This window comes from Leptinotarsa decemlineata, unplaced genomic scaffold (genome assembly GCF_025532065.1).
Source record: "Leptinotarsa decemlineata unplaced genomic scaffold, Ldec_3_MD MMD2_tig00000505_RagTag_RagTag, whole genome shotgun sequence".
Taxonomy (NCBI): domain Eukaryota; kingdom Metazoa; phylum Arthropoda; class Insecta; order Coleoptera; family Chrysomelidae; genus Leptinotarsa; species Leptinotarsa decemlineata.
Genome location: NW_027412549.1, coordinates 1,433,300 through 1,458,687, shown reverse-complemented (window position 1 = coordinate 1,458,687; position 25,388 = coordinate 1,433,300). Strand labels below are relative to the sequence as shown.

At 32.5% G+C, this 25,388-nt stretch overlaps 1 protein-coding gene across 1 annotated transcript; it reads left to right on the top strand.

Moving 5' to 3' along the window:
* The first annotated feature begins 5,086 nt into the window (after positions 1-5,086).
* Grip91 (gamma-tubulin complex component 3) lies at positions 5,087-24,354 on the top strand. Its single transcript, XM_023164029.2, is given in 11 exon segments — positions 5,087-5,261; positions 5,314-5,495; positions 5,554-5,872; positions 13,608-13,891; positions 13,894-13,923; positions 14,698-14,886; positions 15,057-15,369; positions 15,512-15,704; positions 17,892-18,229; positions 20,485-20,705; positions 21,263-24,354. Coding segments are annotated over 11 exon segments (2,508 nt in total). The 5' UTR covers positions 5,087-5,176; the 3' UTR covers positions 21,617-24,354.
* Positions 24,355-25,388: the final 1,034 nt, after the last annotated feature.

The following is a 25,388-nucleotide window of genomic DNA, read 5'->3' as shown; positions in this document are numbered from 1 at the left end:
CTCTCCTTTAGGCGGCGGACACAACGGAGCGCTGTCCGACCATAGAATCGCACCATAGCTCCGCTCACCATAAAAAATAAGTATACAATTATAAATCTGTGTGGCAACATCGGAGCGCCGACCGTAGCTCCGCGCATAGGACGGAGCTAAGGCCTGTACATCGTGCCAGGGTAAAAATCGAGCTTAGTATTTTTTGACCCTCGACCAGAGTATTTTGCATTGAATCGCCGCCGCCGCTACAATGGACAAAGAAAAGCTGATCGGGCTTGTGTTTATTCGCGAGCCTATTTAGAACAAAAGAGAGAAAAATCATCATAACTGCATTATTCTAAATAAATTGTGGAATGAAATAACAAATGAGTGTGATGTTCCAGATAAGTAAAACATTTTTATTTAAACATAACAGTTTATTATTTAGTTTTGTTGCATTAAATAAATTTTAAAATTTTCTCGTACAAATTTTGCTTCGTCCTTTAACCTTCCACCAGCTTATCGTTGTTCGTTATTTCGATTGTGTTTGCCAAACGTAAAATCTTGTAGGTTGTGTGCCTTCTACATCAATTATTATATTATGTAAAATACAAATGGGTTTGACAATTTTGTCTGCTAGTGCAACATCTGTCTGAATGGGTTTATCTAAAATTTGCCCTTTTGCACGGAGAATACCAAACGCACATTATACGGTGCGTCTTGCACGAGATAAACGTTTATTAAAATTTTCTGTTTCGCTGTTTAAATTGTTTTTACTATAGGGTTTAAGTACATTTTTCATCAATGGATAAGCTTCGTCACCAATCATAACATATGGCATAACTAAATTTGAGCCTGGAAGTGGACTACTGTCTAGTAAATAAAGAGTGCCTTGCGAGAGCTTTTTGTACAATGGGAAAGCTTCAAATGTACCACCGTCACTTTGCTTACCATATCCTTCGACATCAATATTAACAAACATGTAGTTTGCGTCTACTAAAGCTTGAAGTACGATGGAAAAATATCCCTTGTAGTTGAAAAACATTAAACCAGAGTTAATGGGACAACGCAAACGGATATGTTTTCCGTCAAGTGCTCCCACACAGTTGGGAAAATTCCAATTTTTATAGAAATCGTCAGCAATTTTTATAAAATTATCCTATGTGGGAACTGACATATGTTTTTTTTAAAAAGGCGTCCCATAAAAATGCCGTAACTTCTATAACAATATTTGTGATTGTGCTTTTTCCCATTCGAAATGAAAACACTAAGCTTCTGAATGAGATGCCGGTGGAAAGAAACCTAAAAAAAAATAATATACCTACAGTAAAATTGTTGAAGCTTTCGTGGCCAGTGTTTAAACTAAAAGGGTTTCTAGTCGGGATAAAGGCTGTCGTTGAGTAAAATTTTTTCTTCACAGAAGGAAGGAATTCCAGTCAATGACGGCCTTTAATCCCGACAAAAACACTTTTATTTTATACCTATCGTGTTTGCATAAAGTCTTCATTAAAATATTAATAACTTGGTTAGTTTATTATTTTACTGTAAGATAGTTTGCATTTTTGAATACCCATAAACTTTTTTTAGTTGCCACTGTAAAAGCAACATGGAAGAGTTTGAGACAAACTTCTATACAAAAACTGTCAGAAGAACCATTGAAAAGGTCTGGTGATGGGGCAGATGATGATGCATCTGCCCCATGTTTTGATTCTCTTTTATTTTTAAAAGACACCTGCCCCCCTCGGGCAGATAATGCCAACAATACCTTGTTGGGCGACGCTGACGGCAGTAATTTGAGCGACGCCGCAGACGTTGACGATGACGTTGCTGATGACAGCTCATCAAAACTTACTGTTTCCGAGCCTGCTTTCGATTCCAGACCAGCATCGTCGATGAGTACGTCAACACCGATATTTAAAAAGGCTAAAATTCAAAGAATCTCGGGTAAAAGAAATGCACTGGATGAATCACTTATTCGAGAAGAAGAGGAAATAATGGAATACCTAAGGAGAAAAGAAGAATATCGACAGAAAAGAGAGAAAATAGCTGAAGCAAATACAAGTAGAAAAGAAATAGATGAAGACGAGTCATTTTTAATAGCATTTTGCCGCATGTAAAAACATTTGATGCAAGTTCCGAAATGCAATTTCGAATAAGTGTACTTCAACTTGTACAGAAATACCTACCACAAACACAAGGAAATAATGCACAATCATCTAGTGAACAACAGACGCAAGTAATAGAACAACACCAAGAAACAACAAAAAAAACAAGATACAATCCTCTACGGAACCTCATTTCACAGGTTTACCATTTCAACAAAATAAACTTTCAACATCAAGTCATTCATCAACTCATTTGGCTTATTTTCCACAAAATGAATTCTACAACCTTGGCAACCGAGCAACATACCCAGCAGAGTACAGCAATCCTAGACCTAATATTCATTTTGAAAATTAAAATGTTTTCATATATTCGTATTAGAAAAAACGTTTAAAGAAATGTTTAACGTTAAATTTCATATATTTTTGCTAAAAAAATGTTTAACACTTTGTTTTATATATTTGTAATAAAAAAAAATGTTGTTCAGTATATTTGGGTGTTTAAATAAATATTTTGTATTAACTTACCTTAAAGTTATCATGAGTCTTTCTTTAGATCCAAATGGTTGACAATGGCAATTTTGGTAATTTTTCTTTAGTTTATCTCCAAATTCGTTTAAAATATATTCAAAAGTTTCTATTTTCATTCTCATGTAGTCAAAAAAACGGACAGGGTCTTTTCGTAAATCTTCATACAGACGATGAAATTCTACATACGACATGCGTTTTTTGTTTAGGGGATGTATTATCGTATTTAGATACCTTTGATATAGGTACAATTTTTTAGCACTAGAATTCAGAATAATATCTTCTTCATCTGATGAAGAGGATATCGAGAAATCCATGTTTATGCGACGCTTGCTCACACCAAACTGGTGCAAAAATGCAATGCTCAGCGCCTCGATGTGACCACTAGGCGCGTGGGTCGGAGCGAGGGTCGAGGGTGCTATGGTGCGATGCTATGGTCGGAGCGATGGTGGTCGGCGCTCCGTTGTGTCCGCAGCCTTAGACGTCCGCGGTCGTTGTGTTCGCTCAACGATTATGGACATACAGGGTTGGTTACTTTTGCGATTTTGTTAGACACGTCACGTGATCTCGTGACGTAACAGTGGTGACTGGATTGATTCGGTACTGCCCTTTTAAATTAAAATAAACAAATTTCATGTAAATCCCTTATTAAAATATTATTTTTATATAGGATTAAACACTTAATATAAATGGGAGTAAGAGGTTTCATAAGTTTTTTATTATTTTCTTGAAAACTGTAACTCCCACAAAAATGTTGTAATGAACTTTGTTTTAGATAATAGTATTATCTAAAAAAATGTTCCATAACTTTTTATTCCATCTTTTATAATAAACCCTTAATAATAAAAAATATATAAAAGTAATAAATTGTTTATAGGTGTTACAACTTTTTTTAATTATCTGACAGAAAATACATATTATGGTTTTTATTTTTCATAAGAGAATGAGAAATTGAGATAAAATAATTTAACTTTGTTCGATAAATGATGAAATTGATGAATCTACAATAATATATTATAATACTACATTGGAGCAAAAAGGAACTTCTTTATCCACTAAATATATTTGAATTGATTTTTTGCATAAATGTAGAAAAATTAATTTAAAGCACTAATGTATTACTATATTTAATTTTCGATTTGTTTCCATTATTAGAATTGTTTGAATTTTTTCTTTCAAGTGACCTATTTTCGTCAGCCTTTGAGTTATTATATTTCATTCTGATAATTGTTCTCAGTTTGCAAAATTCAAAATTAATTTTGCTTCTTCTGCTTTTATTTTATAAGTATAATCGCCCAAACCAGGTGGATCATTTTTATGCTTTTTAGCAAAGTATCCAGCAATATATTCTCAAGAGTCCTCTGTTATTTCTTTAAAGTCAACTGATTGCTTTTGCAAGTTGACACTGCACAAATACCGCCAGGCATTTTAACTAAAAATGGTTATTTAATGGTTAAACAATTATTGCTATTACTTACCAAAATGTAAATATTTCCAGTTCAAAAAACAAAAAAAGTTCCCCAATGGCAAAAAACAAATCTCAAAACGGAAGAAAATAACAGAGTCTTATATGGCGTCTACTCGTTACACCAGTTTAAAAAATGTCCAAAAGTACAAAAAGTACGACTTTCACAATAACAAACTCAATGTTTCAGAAACCTAATTGGTATTGTTAAATAAAAATTAATTCAAAATAAACAAAAACAATGTAATACTGTCCGAAAATAATCCTCAAAAAATGTTAAAATAACAGTCTCATGGCAGTTACTAAAAGTGTCACCAGTGTTACGTCACATCTGCTCGGCGCTTGTTTAACGTGGCGATATATGTAAGTAAGCAATCCTGTATGTCCATAATCGTTGGTGTTCGCTCACAACGACCCATCTTAAGAGGTGGGTCAAAAAGGACGTTGAAAATATATCGGCGCAATTTTTGAAATTGTTTTGGAAATATGACATTTAAAGCTTAAAGATAGCGACAAGAAATTTAAGAGTAGCATAGATTCAGGGTATAATCTAGGTGTGCAATTACACATGACATTTTTAAAATCTATAGTGATAAAAAATCGTATACCAAAAATGACTTTTGAGTTTTTCTTCTGAATAACGATAAATTACATTTTATAATCAACAATTCGTGGCGTAAGTTTCTGTTTTCACTATTATAGTTTTGCAAAGTTGTATTTCACTCTTCATCAGAACTAGGTAAACTAGTTCCTGGAGCATTATGGCGACGTATCAACAAATATTAACCTCGCCGTTTGTAATGTTTACATAAACACTCAAAACGCTCCATAATTCATTCTACTTGAGTTTACGATAGTAATGCTCGCAAGCAAGTGGAACGGAAAAACTACGGTCGTGAAAGTGGTCGTTGTGAACGCTTAGTGGAACGCACTATAAAGGAGCATTTCGATCGTTATGAGCGTTTATTGGAACGCACGGATTGTTGATCTATCAAATGCTACTGGTCATTTCGTCATTTGTCATGTTGTCAATGTAATTTCAAATTGACGTTTGTAAATAGTCAACAAATAGTAATGAAATTTTCTTCAGATTTTTAAAAAAAGAGTTGAAATGGATCTAGGAGATAATATAGAAGCACCTGGCGTATCAGATTTAATTCTGAAGCTATGTAATAACCTATCTAAAAACGATCAAGGTACAACATGAAGTTAACTGTGAAACCAATGCATTTTGAAATGCTTTTTCAGTTGTAGCATCCAAATTGTGTAAAACAGCTTTCAAATTCCTCTCCTTATCTTCCTCAACACCGACGGTTCCGCAGACTGCAAGCGAAGAATACATTGTTACCCAGATTCGGCATTATTTGTCTTCACAATCTAAAGAAAAACTAGATAATTTTGAAGTTTTATACTCCAAAATTTGTGATTCAGTAGGTTACAAGTCACCCAAAATGAAGTATTATTATTATCTTTGTGAAACTTTTTCAGAGTAATCTTCAACACAGGTGGGCCTCTTTGAGTTTTCTGTTTCATCTATCACAGGATTCAAGAAAAAAAGTAAAAGATGAAGTATTGCCTTTCAATTTGGTGTCAAAAGAACTACCAAGATTGAAATCTCAATTAGGCATTGCTAGTTCTAATAGTCATGAAAGTGTACGGCACCTATATGACAGTAGGGATAAGAAAAAAGTTAATAACAATTCCCATTCTACTGCATTGGCGGCTACAAGAGTTCACTCACAATCTACAACAGTATCTTCTATGTGCTGGTCAAAAAATGATATTCCCACATCTTCAAGGCTGTCAAGTAAGTTCAGGTTATAATAGCATGTAAAATGGGTTTAAAGAGTTGAATAGGCTTTCTCCAATAACCACCTGCAGTCTTCATACAAGTAACAACCCAAAAAAATTGAAACACCCACCATCTTAAAGTAGGGATCAATTTCACGATTGTTGTTGATTCAATGAGTAGAATTAGCTTCTCGCACTAACCCACACCATCTGACCAAATTATTATATATTATATTTTGATATAATTTATCCTGACTTGTCACTTTTTGTGAGAGAATGATCAGTTGATAAATTTTCAAAAAATATTCATAAACAATGATTTGATAATTCCCCCTGTACCATTATCATCTGAAAAATATTCACTTTCCTGGTGAACACTTGTAATGGGCTTTCTTGCATGTATGGCTATTTTCGTTCAAATGTTGACAAAAACCCTTCTATTCATCATTTCAAAGATACATGTTCACTCTCTTCTTCAAATAAAAATGTTTATACTGCAATACTTTTACTCAAATTTCAACAGATTTTTACATCATACAAAATGTTTTCTCGGAAGTCATTGACATCACAAGTCGGTTGTGTCATTATCCGCCATAATTAGTAGTCCTCGCTGGTGTCTGAATTAGTATAAGTTGCTTACCGTTTCAGACTTCCATTACAGTTTTCAAATCAATCATTCAACCACATTTCGATTACTGTGCTACTTTACTATCACAACTTGATACAAATTGTTTGTCGACATTGCAAAAACTACAGAATAGAGTCATGCGCCTAATTTCAAGATATAAATATGCCAACTACAACAATGTTGGAAGTTCTGGATTGGCTTTCTGTGAAAGACTGTCTGTTCTATCTTACTATGGTATTTATCTTCAAAATATTGTCCGGTAAATCACCCTCATATTTTGACCAATTTTTTGTTTTCCATCACCAAATTCATAATTACCCCACTAGGGGGATTTCTAGTTTAAATGTACCACGTTTGAACTTTACACGACCCAGGAACTCCGTATTCCATAAAGAAGTATTGGACTACAATAACCTCCCGCTTGAGATAAAACAAAATGAATCTATTATGACATTCAAAAAAGAACTTACTAGTCATTTGAAGATACAACATCCACATTAACGTTGATATTATAATAACATATATATCTAGTATTTGTAATGTACATTGTTATTTTTTCTATTTATTGAATGCTTGGATTATTCCGAGCATACACCTTTTAGTGTTATGAAGTTGGGCTGTGACTTTGTTCATCCAATTTTAAAATGTTATTGTATATTAGGATGCCTATTTGAAATAAATATATTATTATTACAATCACATCAAATCTGATATATTTTCATATTCTAGGTTTTTTGTGGGAACAATTTTTTGTTGATTCATTTAACAAATCTGACAAATAATGTTTATGAAGAATATTTCATTTTCAACATTGAATGTTATATTTTCTTCAAGTTGGTGCTATGAAGCAAAGTATATTTATTCAACTGGTAATGTTCTGAATGAACGATGTCTGATTTATTTGCCTAACATAGTTTTGATTGAGCTTGCTTGGTACTAATAGTGCTTTGCAAATGTGTAATTTAAAAAGTCGCAGTGCAAAGTCGAAAATAAATTTTAAAAAAGTGTGGAAAATTCTAAAGTACACGTCATTATTTTCTTTTTATAAATAATACATCAGAAAATTCTCAACGTAAATATATTCCACTCTTCGGAGCGCAAAAGCATGTGAATGAAAAATTTGTGGATATATTTCTTTTTCTGATGAACTATATTATTACTTGGCATTACGCTACTATCGCGGGGAATCCCCAGTCAGACACTTCAGGACTTTCTCTTAATAGAAAGCCAATCAAATTATGCCATGCAGACGCAATCTCGCTTCATGTTCCTATATTATAAATTCTGAAAATATTTGATGTGAGAATAAATAATAGTGTTGTATAGTTTCGAAACGATAATACTTTTTTAATAAGTAGAAATTCGGACTGCCCATGAAAAAAAATTATAAACACCTATGTTTATTTTATTTATCAAGAATAAGATAAGTATTGATTATACTTACACTCATGTTTTTTATAGTTTTCTTGACAGAACGTTACATGAATAAAAATCATGTCTTAATACAATTTTGGTGCTTTTTTCATAATTTATCGTTGGCTCCTACCGAGCAACGTCTAAATTGGTAACGAATTACCAACGGATCTCATTAATGAGAAGAGTTAACAAATTGTCTGTGGTCTGGATTCATGGCCACACTGGCCTAGATGGCAATGAGGCTGCTGACTCCTTTGCAAAGAAGGGTGCTGCAAGTAGCTTCATTGGATCAGAACCTGTCATTGGCATTGCTTTAGGTTGAACACCTGGATGGCAAGAAGATTTAGAGACCTGCCAAAATCTTTCAGGATTGGCTCCCTCTAAGGTGTTCATTCACCCTTCGAAGCTTGAATCCAAACAGTTTTCGGACTACAGTAGGAATGAACTACGATGTCAAACAGGCCTCCTTACAGGTCACTGTCGTCTGAAACATCATATGCAGAGTCTCGGCCTGTCGGAAGACAGGCGCCTCTGTTTGGAAAATGATGAAACAGCAGAGCATATACTTTATACCTGCCCCTCTGCTGACCGAATCAGGTTTTCAGAAAGATCACTCTCACTATATAAACTAATCGGCTTCGTCAAGAAGCTAGGTTTATTTGGTCGAGTTTGAATAGGTGTGAGCCACAATAAACCCTTACGGGTTGCAGTTGAGGGGGTCGAATAGACCCACTCACTTTGGACCTAACTTAATCTAACCCATTAAAAATTATAAAGTTATTCTCATTTCCGGAAAAACTGTTTTACAAATATGTCAAAAAGTGCCGTCTAGTGAGCATATTCAATGTTCCAAATTTCAGAAATATTGCTAAAGAAATAAAGAAGAAAAAATCTGTTTCAATCTGTTTAAAATCTGTTTTTCCGTTAACCAGCTGTCGCATCCCTACGAACGACAACCCTCAGAAGTGAAACTTGTGCGAGCTAAGGATTAACGAGGTCTTACCTTTTAACGTGTGATTTCCAACACGGGTTGGACGATAGCAAGTGAAGATCGATCGTTCAGACTAGGGCTTGAACCACCGACCAACACGGCAGTGAGTGAACAAAGCACCCACGCCGAACCGCTTGGCTACATGATTCTGTGTCATACGGTATAGGGGCTGATACGTCGAATAACAATGGAAGTAAAAAAATGAGTATATTGATGAAGTTGCAAGTTACAACACTATGAATATATACGAAAAAACTTGTAGCAAGATTTATAGAAGAATAACATTGTTGAGACGTACTTTTCAACGTCCCGATCGAATGTCTTGGTGGGCACAACGGAAAATAACGGACAGTCTTCGAGAAAAACGGCTCAAAGTCGGCAAAATAGCGTGTGAGAAAATGAAAACTAGAATCTGTCACAAATAAGCAGTGTTTCATCATTTTTTCAATTGTCCTATCATTCCTTTACGGAATAATGTATTCATCATAATCCTACATTGGTTTTTATTCATCATATAATTTTACCAACCATTTCATAATCGCATTCCTATATTGTCACATAGTTTTATCTACTTCATCCGCTACTGAACTAATATTTCAATCGGTATCATGTTTTTTTGATCAAGTTAGTTGTCTATTGGTTGTCATGATGACATCATTAGTAATGTCTGTACTCATGTAATGTATACATGGTAAATAAAAGATTTTTCTAAAGTTTTAATCTTTTGCCTGTTTATTTGATATTTTATACCTCTCTGCTAGCTTTTATTCAAAATCAAAGACATTGTTTCATATACAACAATATTATCCATATATAACGAATGGCAAAATTAGATGTGGTGAATAATGAAGAAAAACGGGAGATTGCTATACAACAAAGTGAAGAATCAGGACCACCAGATATTCCCATTGACAACTTCACAAGACTATGCCTGAATTGTAATAGGGCAGTAATGGAAGACCACTGGATGTTTCTCATGCTTGCATACATTACTTCGATGAGAACGGCTTTTTCTTGAGACAAATTCTTCCTGGGATGCAGTTTCAATTTTCGATTATGTAGAATAAAAAAAAGGAACTTGGTGGCTTTCTTGCAAAAACTTGGGAATGTACAGAACATGGCACAATGGGATTACCAGGATGAAGAGAGTTTCACAGATGAAGAATTCAAATTGATGATTCCAATGAATAAGGATCAGTTCCGGAATATCTATACCTACTGCAATTCTGTACTAGTGGAAAGTGGAGACAGATATATTTATAAAAAAGATCTGGCTTCTTTGTGGAAACTTAAACAAGGGCTCTCCGACGACTTTTTGAAAGATATTTTCAAATATACTTTTCAGCAATGCACAACTATGGCAATTTCAAATGTGAGAAGATTACTTGCACAAAGATTCGTCCCAGAAAATATTGGTTTCGGTTCAATCACTCGGGAACAATACATTCAACTCCATGTTAATTAGTTCACAAATATATTATATAGGTAATCCTTATTATATAGGTGATTTCCTTAACCTGTCAAAATTGACATTTAAAAAAAGAAACATCGAAAAATGACATTATTCTTCAAAATATCCAAAAATATCAAAGGATAAAAACATTTTCTTTTGTAATTTTATACCCATACACCAAGTTTCAAACCCATAATAAGTATTTTATATTTTCACTATTTTTCCGCATTCCTGCTTTTTCTACTTATCAAAATTTAAGCACACCTGTACTAAATCATTTATTTTAACTAAACTCGTCACCGAATTTCTTTTTTTGTAATATAATAATATTTTAAGAGCCTCTTTGATGTTAAAAACAAATTTTGAAAAATAAAAGTTGTCAAACTTGATGCAAAGTTCATCTAGTTTCAACGGGGCTTTCCAAACTATACAGTACTTGAGTTTTTTAATGAGCAAATGGCCTCACAATATGAATTAGAACAAAACGGAACATTAGGAAACAATATCTTAGAGTGTTTATTGTTTTTTTAACAAAAAATACAGTGGAATTTAATCTTAATTAAAAGGAACTGAAAATAAACATGTACCTATACCTAATAGCAAAAAAACACGAAAAAAAGACTCACGACATTAAATACACTACATTTCTGTATGTCTTCCATCGCGTTCTATGCAGATAATTGTCCTTCTTGATACATCTTTTATTGAGTTGCTGATACTCACAGGGTTTATGTTTAAATAGAGTTTCTAATAACAGTTTCTAGGTGATTCACGTCACGAAAAGGTCTTTGTTTATAAACGATTTGTTTTAAGTAACCCACACAAGAAAAAATCTAGTGGGGTTAAATCTGGCGACCTAGGCGGCCATATTTGCTCCATATTTCGCCCAATAACTTTGCCCCTAAACATTTCTAATAGTTTCTCTTTGACTTGTCTTGAACTATGAATAGGAGCCCCGTTACATTGATACCACATACTGTGTCTTATTTCAACCGGCATATTGTCCACTATATCACTGATCTCACTATTTAGAAATTGCAAATGATCCTGGGAAGTTAAATTGTGTCTAAAAAAGAATGGTCCCATTACCTGATTATTTAAAACACCGCACCACACATTTGTTTTAAATGAATATTGGTCCCGACATTCTATCACAAAATGAGGATTTTCCTGAGCCTACCACCTACAATTCTGGGAACTGACTACGCCGTTCGATGTGAAGGTAGCTTCGTCGGTCCATAGGATTTTGTAAGGAAATTTTCTGTTTAATTCTACTTCTCCTTGATACCAGAAAGAGAAATCTAGTCGAACATCGAAATCTCTTTCCTTTAAGGTATTTATAAATTTGGGTTTGTAGGGTTTGAATTTATTTTTATGTAAAATTGCTCTTACGCTTTCTCTTTTAACGCCAGTTCTATCTACAATATTGGTAATACTTGATTTTCCCTGTTCGATAACATCCAGGCAGACAGCCAACTGAACCTCATCATTATTGCGTGATGGATTATGACGTTTTTTAAAAGTATTTTCAACTGAACCAGTCAGTTTAAATTTTTTAAAATCCTACTTACAGTGGATTGCTGTACATGTCTACCAGGATGTCTTGCGTTAAAAATATCAGCCACTTGTCGATGCAATGTGTTTTCACCACAAATTAGCACAATTTCAATTTTTTCTTGTAAAGATAACATATTATTTTAATTTTCATACATTACATTGAACTAACGGGCATTAATTTATTCAGTGACAGTGACGTTTTCTAAAACACATTATGTAGTTTCATATTTTTTCACAGCCAGTTTTTTTAAATTAGTGTAGTGTAGCGGAGTAGGTAAATGTAAATACTATGAGTTTTTTTCTTTTATTGAATGAGCTTCAAGAATCACGAAATGATGTTTCCTAATGTTCCGTTTTGTTCTAATTCATATTGTGAGGCCATTTGCTCATTAAAAAACTCAAGTACTGTATAGTTTTGAAAGCCCCGTTGAAACTAGATGAACTTTGACAACTTTTATTTTTCAAAATTTGTTTTCAAAATTTGAAAACAATAGTTTTCATAGTGTTATAAAAATTATTTTTTCATTCTTCTGATTATGGCTTTATTCGTCTGCAATTATTGGCAAACGGTGCTGTAAAGACACAAGACCTATGAAAGAATTGCTAAAGCGCATGGAGACTTTTGATTTGGACATTGAAAAGTTCTTCATACAAAAAAATCAGCAGAATTCACCGAAAACCATTTTATATAAGGTATGTGCGTGGTCCTTTATAATGTAAACCTCGATGCGAGTTTGAATCCCGGTCAAGTAATATTTTTTCAATTTAGTTTTTCATTCATATGTCTGCATATCCGAAATTTAATCTTTAGAAAATATTACAGAAGCTAGTTTGTCTTGTATATGTAAAGTAAAGTATTTATTGATTCTCTATTAGATCATATGAAGTATGATATAACAAGTCTAGGCAGTGAATTTCAGGTATTTAGAAAAAAACAACTGTACAATAATGCAATTTACACAGAAGAAAATAAATAAACTAAATCTAAAATTTGAGTGGTACACACCACAAAGTAAGTTTGACTCTAACAATCAGTTGAGATAAAACAAATAAAAAAATATATATAAATTTTTTTTGGGCTGAAAACCTTCAGAGAAATATTCATCAATTATATAAAAGGCTTCATTCAGCAGTACTTGTTTTACAGTTCTTTTAAAATCTACCAGGATGAGCTTCTCAATATTTTCTGGCAATTCATTGAACACCTTTATTCCCATTAATTTAGAACTATATTTTGTTGCTGTTAATCTGTGACTTCTGGTATTATAATATCTGACTCAGTGTCGTGAAGAAATTTAAGTTTGTTTTAACATATAGTAGTAGTTGGTAGATGTAGATTAAGTTGATTCCTGTTGTGTTGAAGTAGTTCTTCAGTTATTTTTTTCAGGAGTTCCTTTAAAATGGTTTTCTTTCATGTTTCTTCTTGATCCATTTCCTGAGAATACTCAAAAAGTAATAACAACCAAATTGTTTTTAAATAGCCAGGTAACATTTAAATAGCCAGGTAACATGTTGAATATTCATCTTGTTACCTGAAAACATTGAATCAGAAACTGACTACTGTTTAATGTGTTCATGTTGTAAAAACAACCTAAAGAGACAAATATCTAATTATCTATTCATTAACGTCATTCTTGTTTTGTATTCTAAGAAATCATAAAAAAAAGTATTTATATTTATCTGATGAGTATGTTTTTTTCTTTCAGACCTGGCCAGCGTAACCGAACAAGATCTTCTTCAAGATGTCATTTATTCATTTCAAGGTATAGAGGGTAAATTCTTGAGGAAAGAACCAGGTGGCCTAGGATTTACTATAGATCCCAAAGCTGGTAAACTATTGACACCCATCCAACGAGGCATTCTCGAAAGATTGACTGGTATTAGCTTCTTACACAATCAGTTGAAAAGGTATTGTGAGGATAACGAAAAACAAAGGGGAATAATTTGTCAGGCTTTGATTGCTACCGTGAGCGATGAACTCTCTGAATATTATATAAAACTGTTGCATTGCTGCAAGCTGGAGTAAGTAGTATTAAAAATTATAAACATTATTGTATTAGGTAGTCCATTTGTAACAAATAAGATATGAGTTTCGGATGAAAAAGAAAAAAACCTAATTTTTTTCTTTATATTTTCAATAGTTTGTTCATATAAGGCATGTAGGGTAGGCCATTAGTGTGAGAAAGTCCAACAGTGACGTTAGCCAAGATACATAAAAGTTTAGTAAACCATTAAGTGAAATTTCATAATAAAGTGTTATTTGATTTTGAATACTTTAAAATGGACCAGTTCCATCACATACACAGTTAAACATCAATTATATTTCCTAATTACTACATTTACATGATATCATGACACATGGGTTTTTGTAAATTATATAAATAGTAATAGGCTGGATTTCGTTCTCTTTAATTGTGACTCCGACCACAGTAAAAATCAACCAGTAAGTCCACTCCCACTACTTTCATTCATAAATTCACAATGTTCTCGGTGACCTCGTGACGAAGTGCAGAGCCAATTTCGTTCTTTTACCATAGGCGTACCGATGCCCGTGGTACCGTAGAATCCTTCGATACTACAGCACTGAACGCTTTGGATGAGAATCTCATCCTGAGAGTGGTTGAAGGTCTCCGGCAACTCAGGCTGATCCCGTGGTAAGAGAGCCTACTGGTTGTATTATTCTACTGTTGTCCGACCATGAAAGCCTATGTTCTTATAACACTTTTGATGTATGTTCAATTATTATACTAAAGTAAGCAAACTCTTCAGGAATTTCATATATTACGGTTTTTTTAGGCAACTCGACAAGGTTCAATTGAACGCTCCGATACAACTTTGAAGAGAGCTTTGTTTGTGATGCATGATCATCACAGCCGATTCGAATGGCTAGCATATATTGCTGAACAGTGTAGTGACAAAAAGGGGGGTGAACTTATAACTTCCATCCACGGATTTTTGCAGCATGGATCAAAATGTGCTCAGGAGGTGAATTTATAGTTTTTATCAGTTTTCGCAAGTTTGATTTTATTACCTATTAAAAATTGTTGAACTCTATTATTATACTGAGCTATATAAAAAAATTAAAAAATTAAATTGACTTTTTTATAAATGTATATCACTTAGTGAAATAGATTGTTATAATAAGCCATCTTTAGGTATCAGAACGGGTTCTTAAGGCAGTTTGCAAACCTTTGTATATCATGCTGTCTCGTTGGCTACTTGACGGGGAAATAAATGATCCTTGCAATGAATTTTTCATCGAAGCTAAAACAATAACGTCTGCTGAAAGATTGTGGCATGATAAATACCATGTAAGGCAGGCCATGGTTCCTTCCTTCATAACAATGTCCCAAGCAAAGAAGATACTTGCTACTGGAAAAAGCATCAATTTTTTGAGGCAGATATGCAAAGATGGGGGTCAACTACCTGGTAGAGAAGCACTTCAGAAACTTTTCAGAACAACTACAGGTTTGTTGTCTTCCTTTTTTTAGTAAAAAATGAGAAATTCATCTTCAGGAAAGAACTGTAATGAATTCCGATAAAAATATTCAATCTATGAATGTTAATACATAAAATTTATTTCTTTTAATTGTGTGGTTGTTATTTTTAGCTGAAGCTCTGTTCGCTCCTGAGCAGAGTATAGAATTCCATGCAACTTTGGAAAATGTTTATCAGGAAACGTCTTTACGAGTATTGGACCTTCTGAAAAATAAATATAAGTTATATGAACATTTACAGTCTTTGAGAAGATATCTACTTTTGGGCCAAGGTGATTTCATCAGGCATTTACTAGAACTTTTAGTGTGAGTATCCAAACTGATCATTGAAGTACAACCTTTATTTTCATCAACCCTTTGAAGGAAAGATGCATTGAAGAAATATTATCTTTTTTTATTGTCCTTCTCGGGGACTTTTCGCCTTCAAAATTATGATATTTTGGAGACCTAAATCTAACATATGCGAGCATTTATCAATAGGAGATGTTTGTGCTAAGAGATTATCAGAACCAACCTCACTGATGAATTAGTAAAAATATTTGCGGAAAACCAAACGGCTTGGAAGCTCTTGGCTATCACTCATGGAATAACATTTAAATTGGTATTGAGCTGCCAAAAAAGACTGTCCTCAATAGGGAGATTCAACAAACCGTTTTTGGTCTGGATTCCTGGCCATACTGGTCTGGAAGGTAATGAATTTGCTGACTTCCTTGCAAGGGAGCGTGTTGCAATTGGTTTCATCAGACCACTTTAGGCTTTGCCGAATAAACACTGAACACTGCAAAAAGTTTCAGACTCCTGCCATAATCTACCTGGATTGATCCATTCCAAGGCATTTAAATATCTTTTGAATTGTTACCAAACAATTGGTAGACTACTGCAGACCATGCATTTCATTAGTTCGGACTTCCATTGTCTAATATGATATGAATTGATTTGAAATCTCTGAAAGAATCTGTAAAAAAATTAAAAAAGGATTAGCAGAAAAATAACAATTATATCAAGCAAAAAAAAGTGAAATCACAATGAAATAAAATACAAGCAGCAACAAAAAAAAAAAATACAAAAAGAAATAACTATCAACACGAGATGAAATTAAAAAATTATTAACAAGAAATGAAAAATTTGGTTTGGATTCTTTTAATTTTAAATTTTCATTTCTTGTTTATAATTTTTTAATTTCATCTCGTATTATAGTTCTTTTTTTTTATTTTTTGGTTGTTGCTTGTATTTTATTTCATTGTAATTTCAGTTTTTTTGCTTATTATAATTGTCATTTTTTTCAGCTAATCTTTTTTAATTTTTTTAATAATTTTTTCACAGACTCTTTCAGGGATTTCAAATCAATTTATATCATATTAGACAATGGAAGTCCGAACTAATGAAATGCACCATAAAACATTGTCAACCACCTTCAAATAAATAGCAGACCATGTTGTCTAATAGGCCTATTCATAGGTCACTGTCGTTTAAGTCTTGAAATGTCGAATAACACAGCATGCCATCTCTGTTTGGAAAATGATGAAACAGCAGAGTGCATACTTTGTGCCTGCCCTACTGCAAATTAAATCAGGTTTGCAAAGTTTCACTATTATGACCTGAAAGATCATTAATCATATAAGCTAATCGGCTTCATCAAGAAGCCACAATGAACAGTGGAATAGAATAGAATAGAAGTTTATTCGTCACTTAAGTAAGTAAGAATGTAAAAGTTATTGGACTCGCCATAAAACAATGTAAAGTTTGAATTTAGTCTATATATATAAAAATACATAGAAGAAAGTTCACATGTAAAAGAGTATATAAAAAATATACCTAGCCACAAAATATAAGGTAATTTTACTAAAAACTTTTCTGACAAATAAAACTCCCAATATTCTACTGCAGATCTGCAAGATCTACTCTGCTACTGAACAACTCTATGAGTGATTTTAACATAGGACACCTAGAATAGGATATGTAAAAGTTGTGATCAATGGTTAATCTAATAAGCTTGTAAAGCACTATTTTTAAAAAGGGAGTTCTTTTGTGTTTTTATTGTCACAGTGATTTGGAAGATTAGAGAAATGCACTGTGAAATTAGGTACCCCTAACTGAGTGTTGCCAGTTTCACAGTTTCAACTGTCTCATGACAAACCAGATTCTACTCAGCTTAGCGCCTGTTTTGTTTATGATATTTTCATGTAATTTTATTATCTTTTCGTAACTACCAAAAATCAAGTAACATTAATCTGTTCATTGCGGCTATTAGTTAATCTTATCGCGACATCAAAGAAAAAATTATACTTTGCTGGCTTTGAAGAATTTCCAGCACTACTGTTAAGAGAGACTCTGGATATAATATCAATACGTTTAGCATTAGTTATCAACCTATCAATAGAGCAGAAAAAATTTACAACACACAATAAATTCAATTCAAAACACGTTTTGCTACACGGTAGCTTCAATGGTTGGATCAGTTGGATTATATTTTTTCACTAAGTTTTTTTTTAGACCTGAATTGAACAAACCAGCAGCCCATATCTATACTCATACATTGAATGCCATACTAGAATCAGCCATAAGGGTTACGAATGCCCAGTATGAAGATGAAGACACCCTAAAACGACTGAACGTCAGTTTTATGAGCCACTCTTCAGGCGATACAGGTTGGGATGTATTCACTTTAGTATATATTGTGGATGGACCCATCGGAACCATTTTCCAGCAAACGATGCCAATGTACCAGAGTCTGTTTGGGGCTTTGTGGAAAGCTAAGAGGACCGAATATGCCTTGGCTAACATGAGGCGGCAGCAGATATCAATGGCTAAACTTTTTAGGCGTATAAAAGGTAATAGGTACATTAAAAAAAGAAATTTTGTGAAAGAAAAGTTTTTCTATTGAGATAATTTATATAATTATTACACACAAATTTATGTTAGTAATACTACCTCACAAATTGTTTGCTGTGTCTCAAAATTAAAATCAACTCAAAATATGCTTATTGTGTGGGTAAACACACTGTTTGTTTCACAAAGGACAGTATGAATCCCAATACCCTTGCATAAACATCTTCTGGATCTACATAAATGTAAATGACTAGTAGCAGGATCCCATTCAGTGCGATAAATTGTTTATTCTTCAACTCTTTTTTTCATTTTCCAAGTGAACCCCCTATTATGTCATATCAGGACGAGATCACATTTGTTTTGTCAAAGTTGAAGGATGAAAAATTGAAATCGTACCATTCTTTCATCCTTCCTATGTCAGCACTGATTTGATCAGATAAATTTGGGAAGGTATTGTTGTGAAAGGAGTGAGAAATGTGAATTTTCCACTGATGTCAACATGGACATAGATGAGAAACAACACAGAATCCAAAACAGACCCTTGTAGAACAACACCTTTTCAAATGTTCTTCCAATGAAATTCAATATGTTAGGACATTCTGTCACCAATCAAATGGATACGTCTCAAACCAAAGTAATACGTAAATCATAAACTTCGAGCTTGCGGAGGAGCAGCCTGTGATCTACACAGTAAACCTACTGTGTAGGTCACAAAACACTACCGCCACAGTTTTTTTTTTCAAGAATAATGTACAGGTTTTTTTAGGAATGCAATTAAAGCTGTGTACTTTTTGAGGATTGAAACCCAAACTGGTATAAATTTATTATATTCTTTCTCAAGAAAGAATGTTACTCAATTTTGCCATTTTTTTAAAATCATTTTGGATAATGCAGGTAGCAAGGCAGTCAGCCTAAAATCAGCTGGGTTGTCAAGATCAACTGCTTTATGCAGAAAAAACGATTGAGGCAATTTCATAGACATGACAATATGGACTGGCTATGACGTCACTTTTACATATATTCTACCTGCGGACCACACAACAGATTGTCCAATGCATCACGCCATCATCTGACAAATCAAATCCCAAAATTTTCACAATGGAAATATGCAAGTGACGTATCTGATGTTAAGTGTATGAGTGACGTAAATGTCAAGAAGTGCATCTTTTATTAGGTGTTGGAGTTAATGTTCCCTCTTCTTCAATGGCCGGGCACTGGGCACTGGGCAATTTTCAGACAAAGTCCTATTGGATAGTGTAATCGGAATGTATTTTTAGGAAAATATCATCTCAACCAACCGAATTTTTATTTTAAATTTCACCATATATATATATATATATATATATATATATATATATATATATATATATATATATATATATATATATATATTATATATATGTATATATATATATATATATATATATAATATATATATATATATATATACAAATCAAAAAATAAACAATTAATGGACATAACACTCCAAAAAGGGGGGCAAACGCGGACACGTGTTTCTGGCTATTGGCCTCATCAGCGCGGTGCAGCCAAGAATAGAATAGAAGTTTATTCATCACTAAAGTTCGCATGTACAACATAAAAAAAGTGTAAATACATGAAACTTATTGGACTAGTCACAAAGAGAGCATGAAAGTAATTAAAATTTACAAGATTATACATATACATTTTTGATAAGTAAAATATTAAAATATACAATGAACATCAACAATTTAAAAATTCTTGAAGAGAGTAGAACACCTTGTTTTTTAAAAATTCATTGTTATAACATTTAATACCTTGATATACATGGGAGTCTTGACCAACTCCTAATCGTGAGTATGGCTGATATAATCTTTCACTTTTTCTTGTACAGTAATTATGTATATCTTTTTTTTTTCTCAAATAATTTTCATCTTTTTTAAAGTATAATATGATCTGCAGCACATAAAGTGAGGGGACAAGTGTAAAGATAGGCAACACTTGTTTGCCGAAAGCAGGAAACAACACATATGCACGGAGTCATATATATATATATATATATATATATATATATTATATATATATATATATTTATATATATATATATATATATATGTATATATATATATATATATATATATATATATATATATATATATATATATATATATAGATATATATATATATATAGATTTGATATATTTTTCATACATCTTCAAATGTGAATTGGAATCATTCAATTAGTTCTTAATTAGTATTCATTCAAGTATTGTTGTAGAGCTGAAACCTGTGATGCACTTCATCCATCTTCTGACCAGCAAAATGATTCATTTTCTACATCAAACACAGTATTATTTTCTATTTGAAGTATTGGAATGTTCTTGGGCTGAGATGCAGAATCAGGTAAACAAAGCTGAATGTTTGGACGATATCATTACAGCCCATACAGGATTTCTAAATTCGATACAAAGGGGAGTTTTGCTTGATGAGAATTCGCGGGTGAGTAAATGAATTTTTTTTTTGTGAAAATTACTAATGATATTGGACAATACTAAAATGATGAGTTCAGATTAGATATCCTCATGTACAAAGTGGGCCAAATTGAACACTTTTGAAAGGAAACTCCTGTTTTCAAACTACATAGATGAAAACTGATGGCTCTGTCTGAGGGTCAAATTTCATGACAAACTTCATCATTTCTGAGTTACAGCATGTTCTTCGAATATGTGCGTTTTCGAAAAGTTGCTGTAACTGTAAAGACATTTCCAAAGCACTTTTTTACTTAGAATTCAATAGTTTAAAAAACTAATTTTTTCAAAGGAAATATCATTAGTTATTGAAGGAAGACTATTTTTTTCATGAGACACCTTATATATTCCTGAATATTTCAATATAGCATAAAATTACATTTCTTAAAATGAAGCACACTTGGTGTTTTGCTAGAGTATGAGTATTATGAGTATGAGTAGTATGAGAATTAATAAAAATGGGATATAGATTATTTCGAATTTCATTCAGCATTTGTTTTCCTTGTATCGAATACTTTTTGTTTTCAGCAATTATTCTCACACCTCCTTTCAATCTACAATTTTGTGGTGAACCTCGAAGCCCATCAAGAAGCTCTCTACCAGGCGGCTTCTGACGAACACGATGCCTATACTCAGTACTACAACAAAGTCAATGAAGAACAAGGTTTCGGCACTACCACAGAGGAAGAGGTGGCAAACAAATTACGGCGAGCAACATTCCATCAGTTTCTCAACACAACAAAGTTGAGAGTTAAAACTTCGGCTCAAACTTATGACGTGATTGTAAAAAACTTTCTGGAACTATTATCAAAAAGCATGAACATGAATCTGAGATTATTGAGCGTAAGGTTGAGTTTCAACAATTTCTACAATGTTGCATGACCAAACTGGGATCATAGCAGTAACTCGAATTCGAATCCGACCCTGGATTTATCTCCTCAAACCTGTGAAACTAGCATTAGTCTCGAATCTCCTGCGAATGTTGTTGACTTTAGGAGTATTTTTTCGTCCAATAGCTTTAATTGTACATACAGTAATGATGGACGTTATGAGGTATGTAGTAGCAAGTATGGTAGTGTGATTTCCTTGGTGGACAATAACAACAAAAAGAAACGTAAGCATATCTGATGTTGCGTCGGGTGAAAGGTGGCAGTTTTAGGTTTTTGTAGCTTTTGCACCTTTAAGCAGTTTGTAAATTTTTGTTGTTATATTTGAACAATTCGTGATACTTACTTGCCTCGTATCTACCATTCAGTATGCTTTCTAGTTGAAAATTGAGATACAGCTTTCTGCAGGTTTTGGTTTCAAATCTCCTAGTGATAATAACACTTGAAGGTTCTGGCAACAAAAGTTAAAAAATTAGTCCAACATAGGAAGTGATATATTTTTTTGAAAGTTTAATAAGTATTTTTGCTCGCTAGCTCAAAAGTTGAAAGAAAGGAATTTTTTTTCCATTATCTGTTTTTTTTTCAAGAGGTCGAAGTAATTGTTTAAAACTGTACATAAAATTGGGTGTTTAGCTACAGTTTGTATCTCACTGAAAAATGTGCTACTAAAATTCGTATGTTTATCTAAAATAATATAAGAGTTGTTGTGTTAAGCAGAGGTTGGGGTGTTTGAATTTGTATCAATTTGATATTAGGTAAATTATTATATGAGGGTTTTGATTCCACTGAGAGTGCCATACTAACTATATGTACCATCTAATCTTCTTGAATATTGCCTTCTATAATTACAATTTTTGCTTCCGGCAGTGTTATGCGACATAAAATATGTTAAAAAAAATCAAAGGAACAGCAAAGTATAGCAGTTATTGCATTCCATTAACAATTTGATATAATATATAATCTACTGTCTTACTAACTGCCCCTAATACATTTTGCCTCTCACGCATCAAGATTACAAGACATTGAATGATATTTTATGTACATACATATTCTTGGCAGCAAACTTTATTGCCATATTGCCATTAATTCTAAGGTATATTATTTTGGATTATGTACAAAATAATGTCTATTTCATATTCCACTAACAAAATAGATTAGGTGACCCCAGTAGTGGAACTAGAAATTCAATACAGTAAATTTCATTTTCTGAGTACAGAGAATTGAACTATTTTGTCGCCACAGGAGAAATTACTAAAATTTAGGTATTTTTAAGTGTATTACAGCTACTGGAATAACAATGTATACATTTTCAGATAACAAAATTCAAATTTTTTCAGTTAATTACCCAGATACGACTCCGAAATGAGAATGAACAAATTTGTGAACTTGAAGACACTGTTAAATGTGGCATTTAAAATCTTTAGATTGGGTTTTTAGAAGTTTTCAGTCTATAGAGGATATTGATAAATTTAGAGCACATTATTATAGTTATTTAATTATTTTCGTTCGATATTAAACTAACTTCTGTAAGATATTTCTTTTTTAAGACACAACCATTGACCTTCTCGAAGTTGGAAAAAAATTAAATTATTCATTTATTACTTAGCTGGCAGTTTAAAGAAAAACACTCTCACACAATACTCTATTGGAAAATATTTGTGTAAAAAAAACAAGTCAGCAGCATTAGGTTGTAACCAAATAAATTCCATTTTGAGTGAGATTTTCAACATATCGCTGACGCGACCCAGAAACAATTGAGCCTAACCGTGTTAACATCATTGATCATTTTTTCATCAGAGAACTATTTATTATCACAGTTTTTTTTTGATAATCAAATTTTTTGTTGTTTTGACAGAACAAGAAAATGTGACAATAACATAATATCGATGATGGTTACACAAAACTTTCAACAAAAATTTTATTTTTTTCAGTAGTAAAAATAACAAAATGTTCTGCATCTATATCATTTCTTCTATGAAAGAACAGTTTTTTTTTTAATTTATTAAAAGTATTGATGACTAATAAATGTCACAAATATAATCCCAAAAATCTGTTTCAATTCACACATACTGTTAATTCTCGTTTGTGAGATGCTCTATTAGGCACTAGAAATTACTGAAAACCTCCTTTTCTGAAATAAAGGATGTTGAAATTGAAAAATATGTTCAATAATAACATTTTTAAACTATTTGCATTTTGTCTGAATGAGTATAAACTGATACATAGAAAATAGTCAAGCATTTTCAGAATTAAAAGAAAATGTTCCAACATTACTCAGACCCAAAAAATATTTTAATATTACTCATAAATTGTGGTTGCTTTTTGAAACTTGAAACTTCAATGTACCCAAGGAAGTATCGTAAAAATTGAATGCTCACCTCTTGTATTAATGAAGAATTTTATGTAAATTAATGAATACATTTATGTATAATATATTCTGTCATCAAAATGATTATATTAGTATAAACGAATTTTTTTAATGCTGGTCCATCGATATTAATTTTGAAATGTTCTTTTTTATTTCCATAAAAATGGAATATCATGTTTTAATTAGGCCACTTTCCACCTAATATATTGTTGGTTTTAACCTGTTTTACACATTTCTCAAATGTAATATACACATAATTTTAAGTAAACATTGTTACAGCCATTTATATAAGACTGTTATAACTTTTTTTACCAGTGATTATATCGCAAACGTTAATACTATGTTCCAATAAATTAATTGATATATTTTAGCATCTCATTTCCAGAATATTTGTTGCAGTTTCAGTGTCAAGTTCTGAAATTCGGACAGGAGAAACATTTTCTCCTGAGACTCAAAAAAAAAATTACCTTTCAAGTTGTAATGTGGGAAACTTCGAAAGAAAGGAAGAAAATATACTCTTTACAAAAAGTTTTTCCCTAGAAACTTTGAAAAGATACCACTTTCGATTCAAAAAAATTCCTATGTTATCTTGAGAGAGACAGAACGTGCTGATGAGATAATTAGACAAGTATCTTATTTCGAAACTTCAAAGTCCACCATTAAAGATGATAGTGTTCCATATAAGTGAAATTCTTCATCATAACTCTTTCATATATAATACGAGTATTGTGCAGTGTCCCTATGAATGGTATCTGATTTAATTCCATAACAAACGTTCGAAATACAAACTGAAAAGGAAAAAGCGATTTTCGTATAATTCAATGTTCATATGAAAGTACTTGTTTCAAAAGTATATTTTCTTTCATGTAATGCAATGTTCATGTGACAGTAGTTGTTTAAGGAGAGCTTTTTCTTCATGTTTGTATCTGAAAATAACTTTTATGCAAGATCTACTCCTTTTTGTATAGTTTAATTGGGACTTGATTGCTTTCTTCCTTTCCTTGGGAACGTCCTCCTTTTTTTTGTATAGAGATGGTGAAGTGGAAGCCAAAAAGCTTTTTTTTCGAAAAGTATTCTCTCCTAAAAATATGTTCTGTTCAAATAGTATCCCCCATTTTGAAATAGCTTCTTTTTACTTTTCCATCTTTCTTCTATTCCTCGGAAGATTTCCATATTATTTTGTATAAAGATGGATCATTTGAAAAATGGAATATCATTAGGACCACAGGAAAATTCCTCCTACAGGTGCATAATACTGTAATAAACTTTACTCGATGATTTTTTTTTGTTACTTCAGAGTTGCCCGATTTGTTCAGTGAAGTATATCAACAATGATTCTCCCATGAGTACCAAAATACCAAGGTGGATTTGAATAACTCGTCCACGATTGTGCACATTT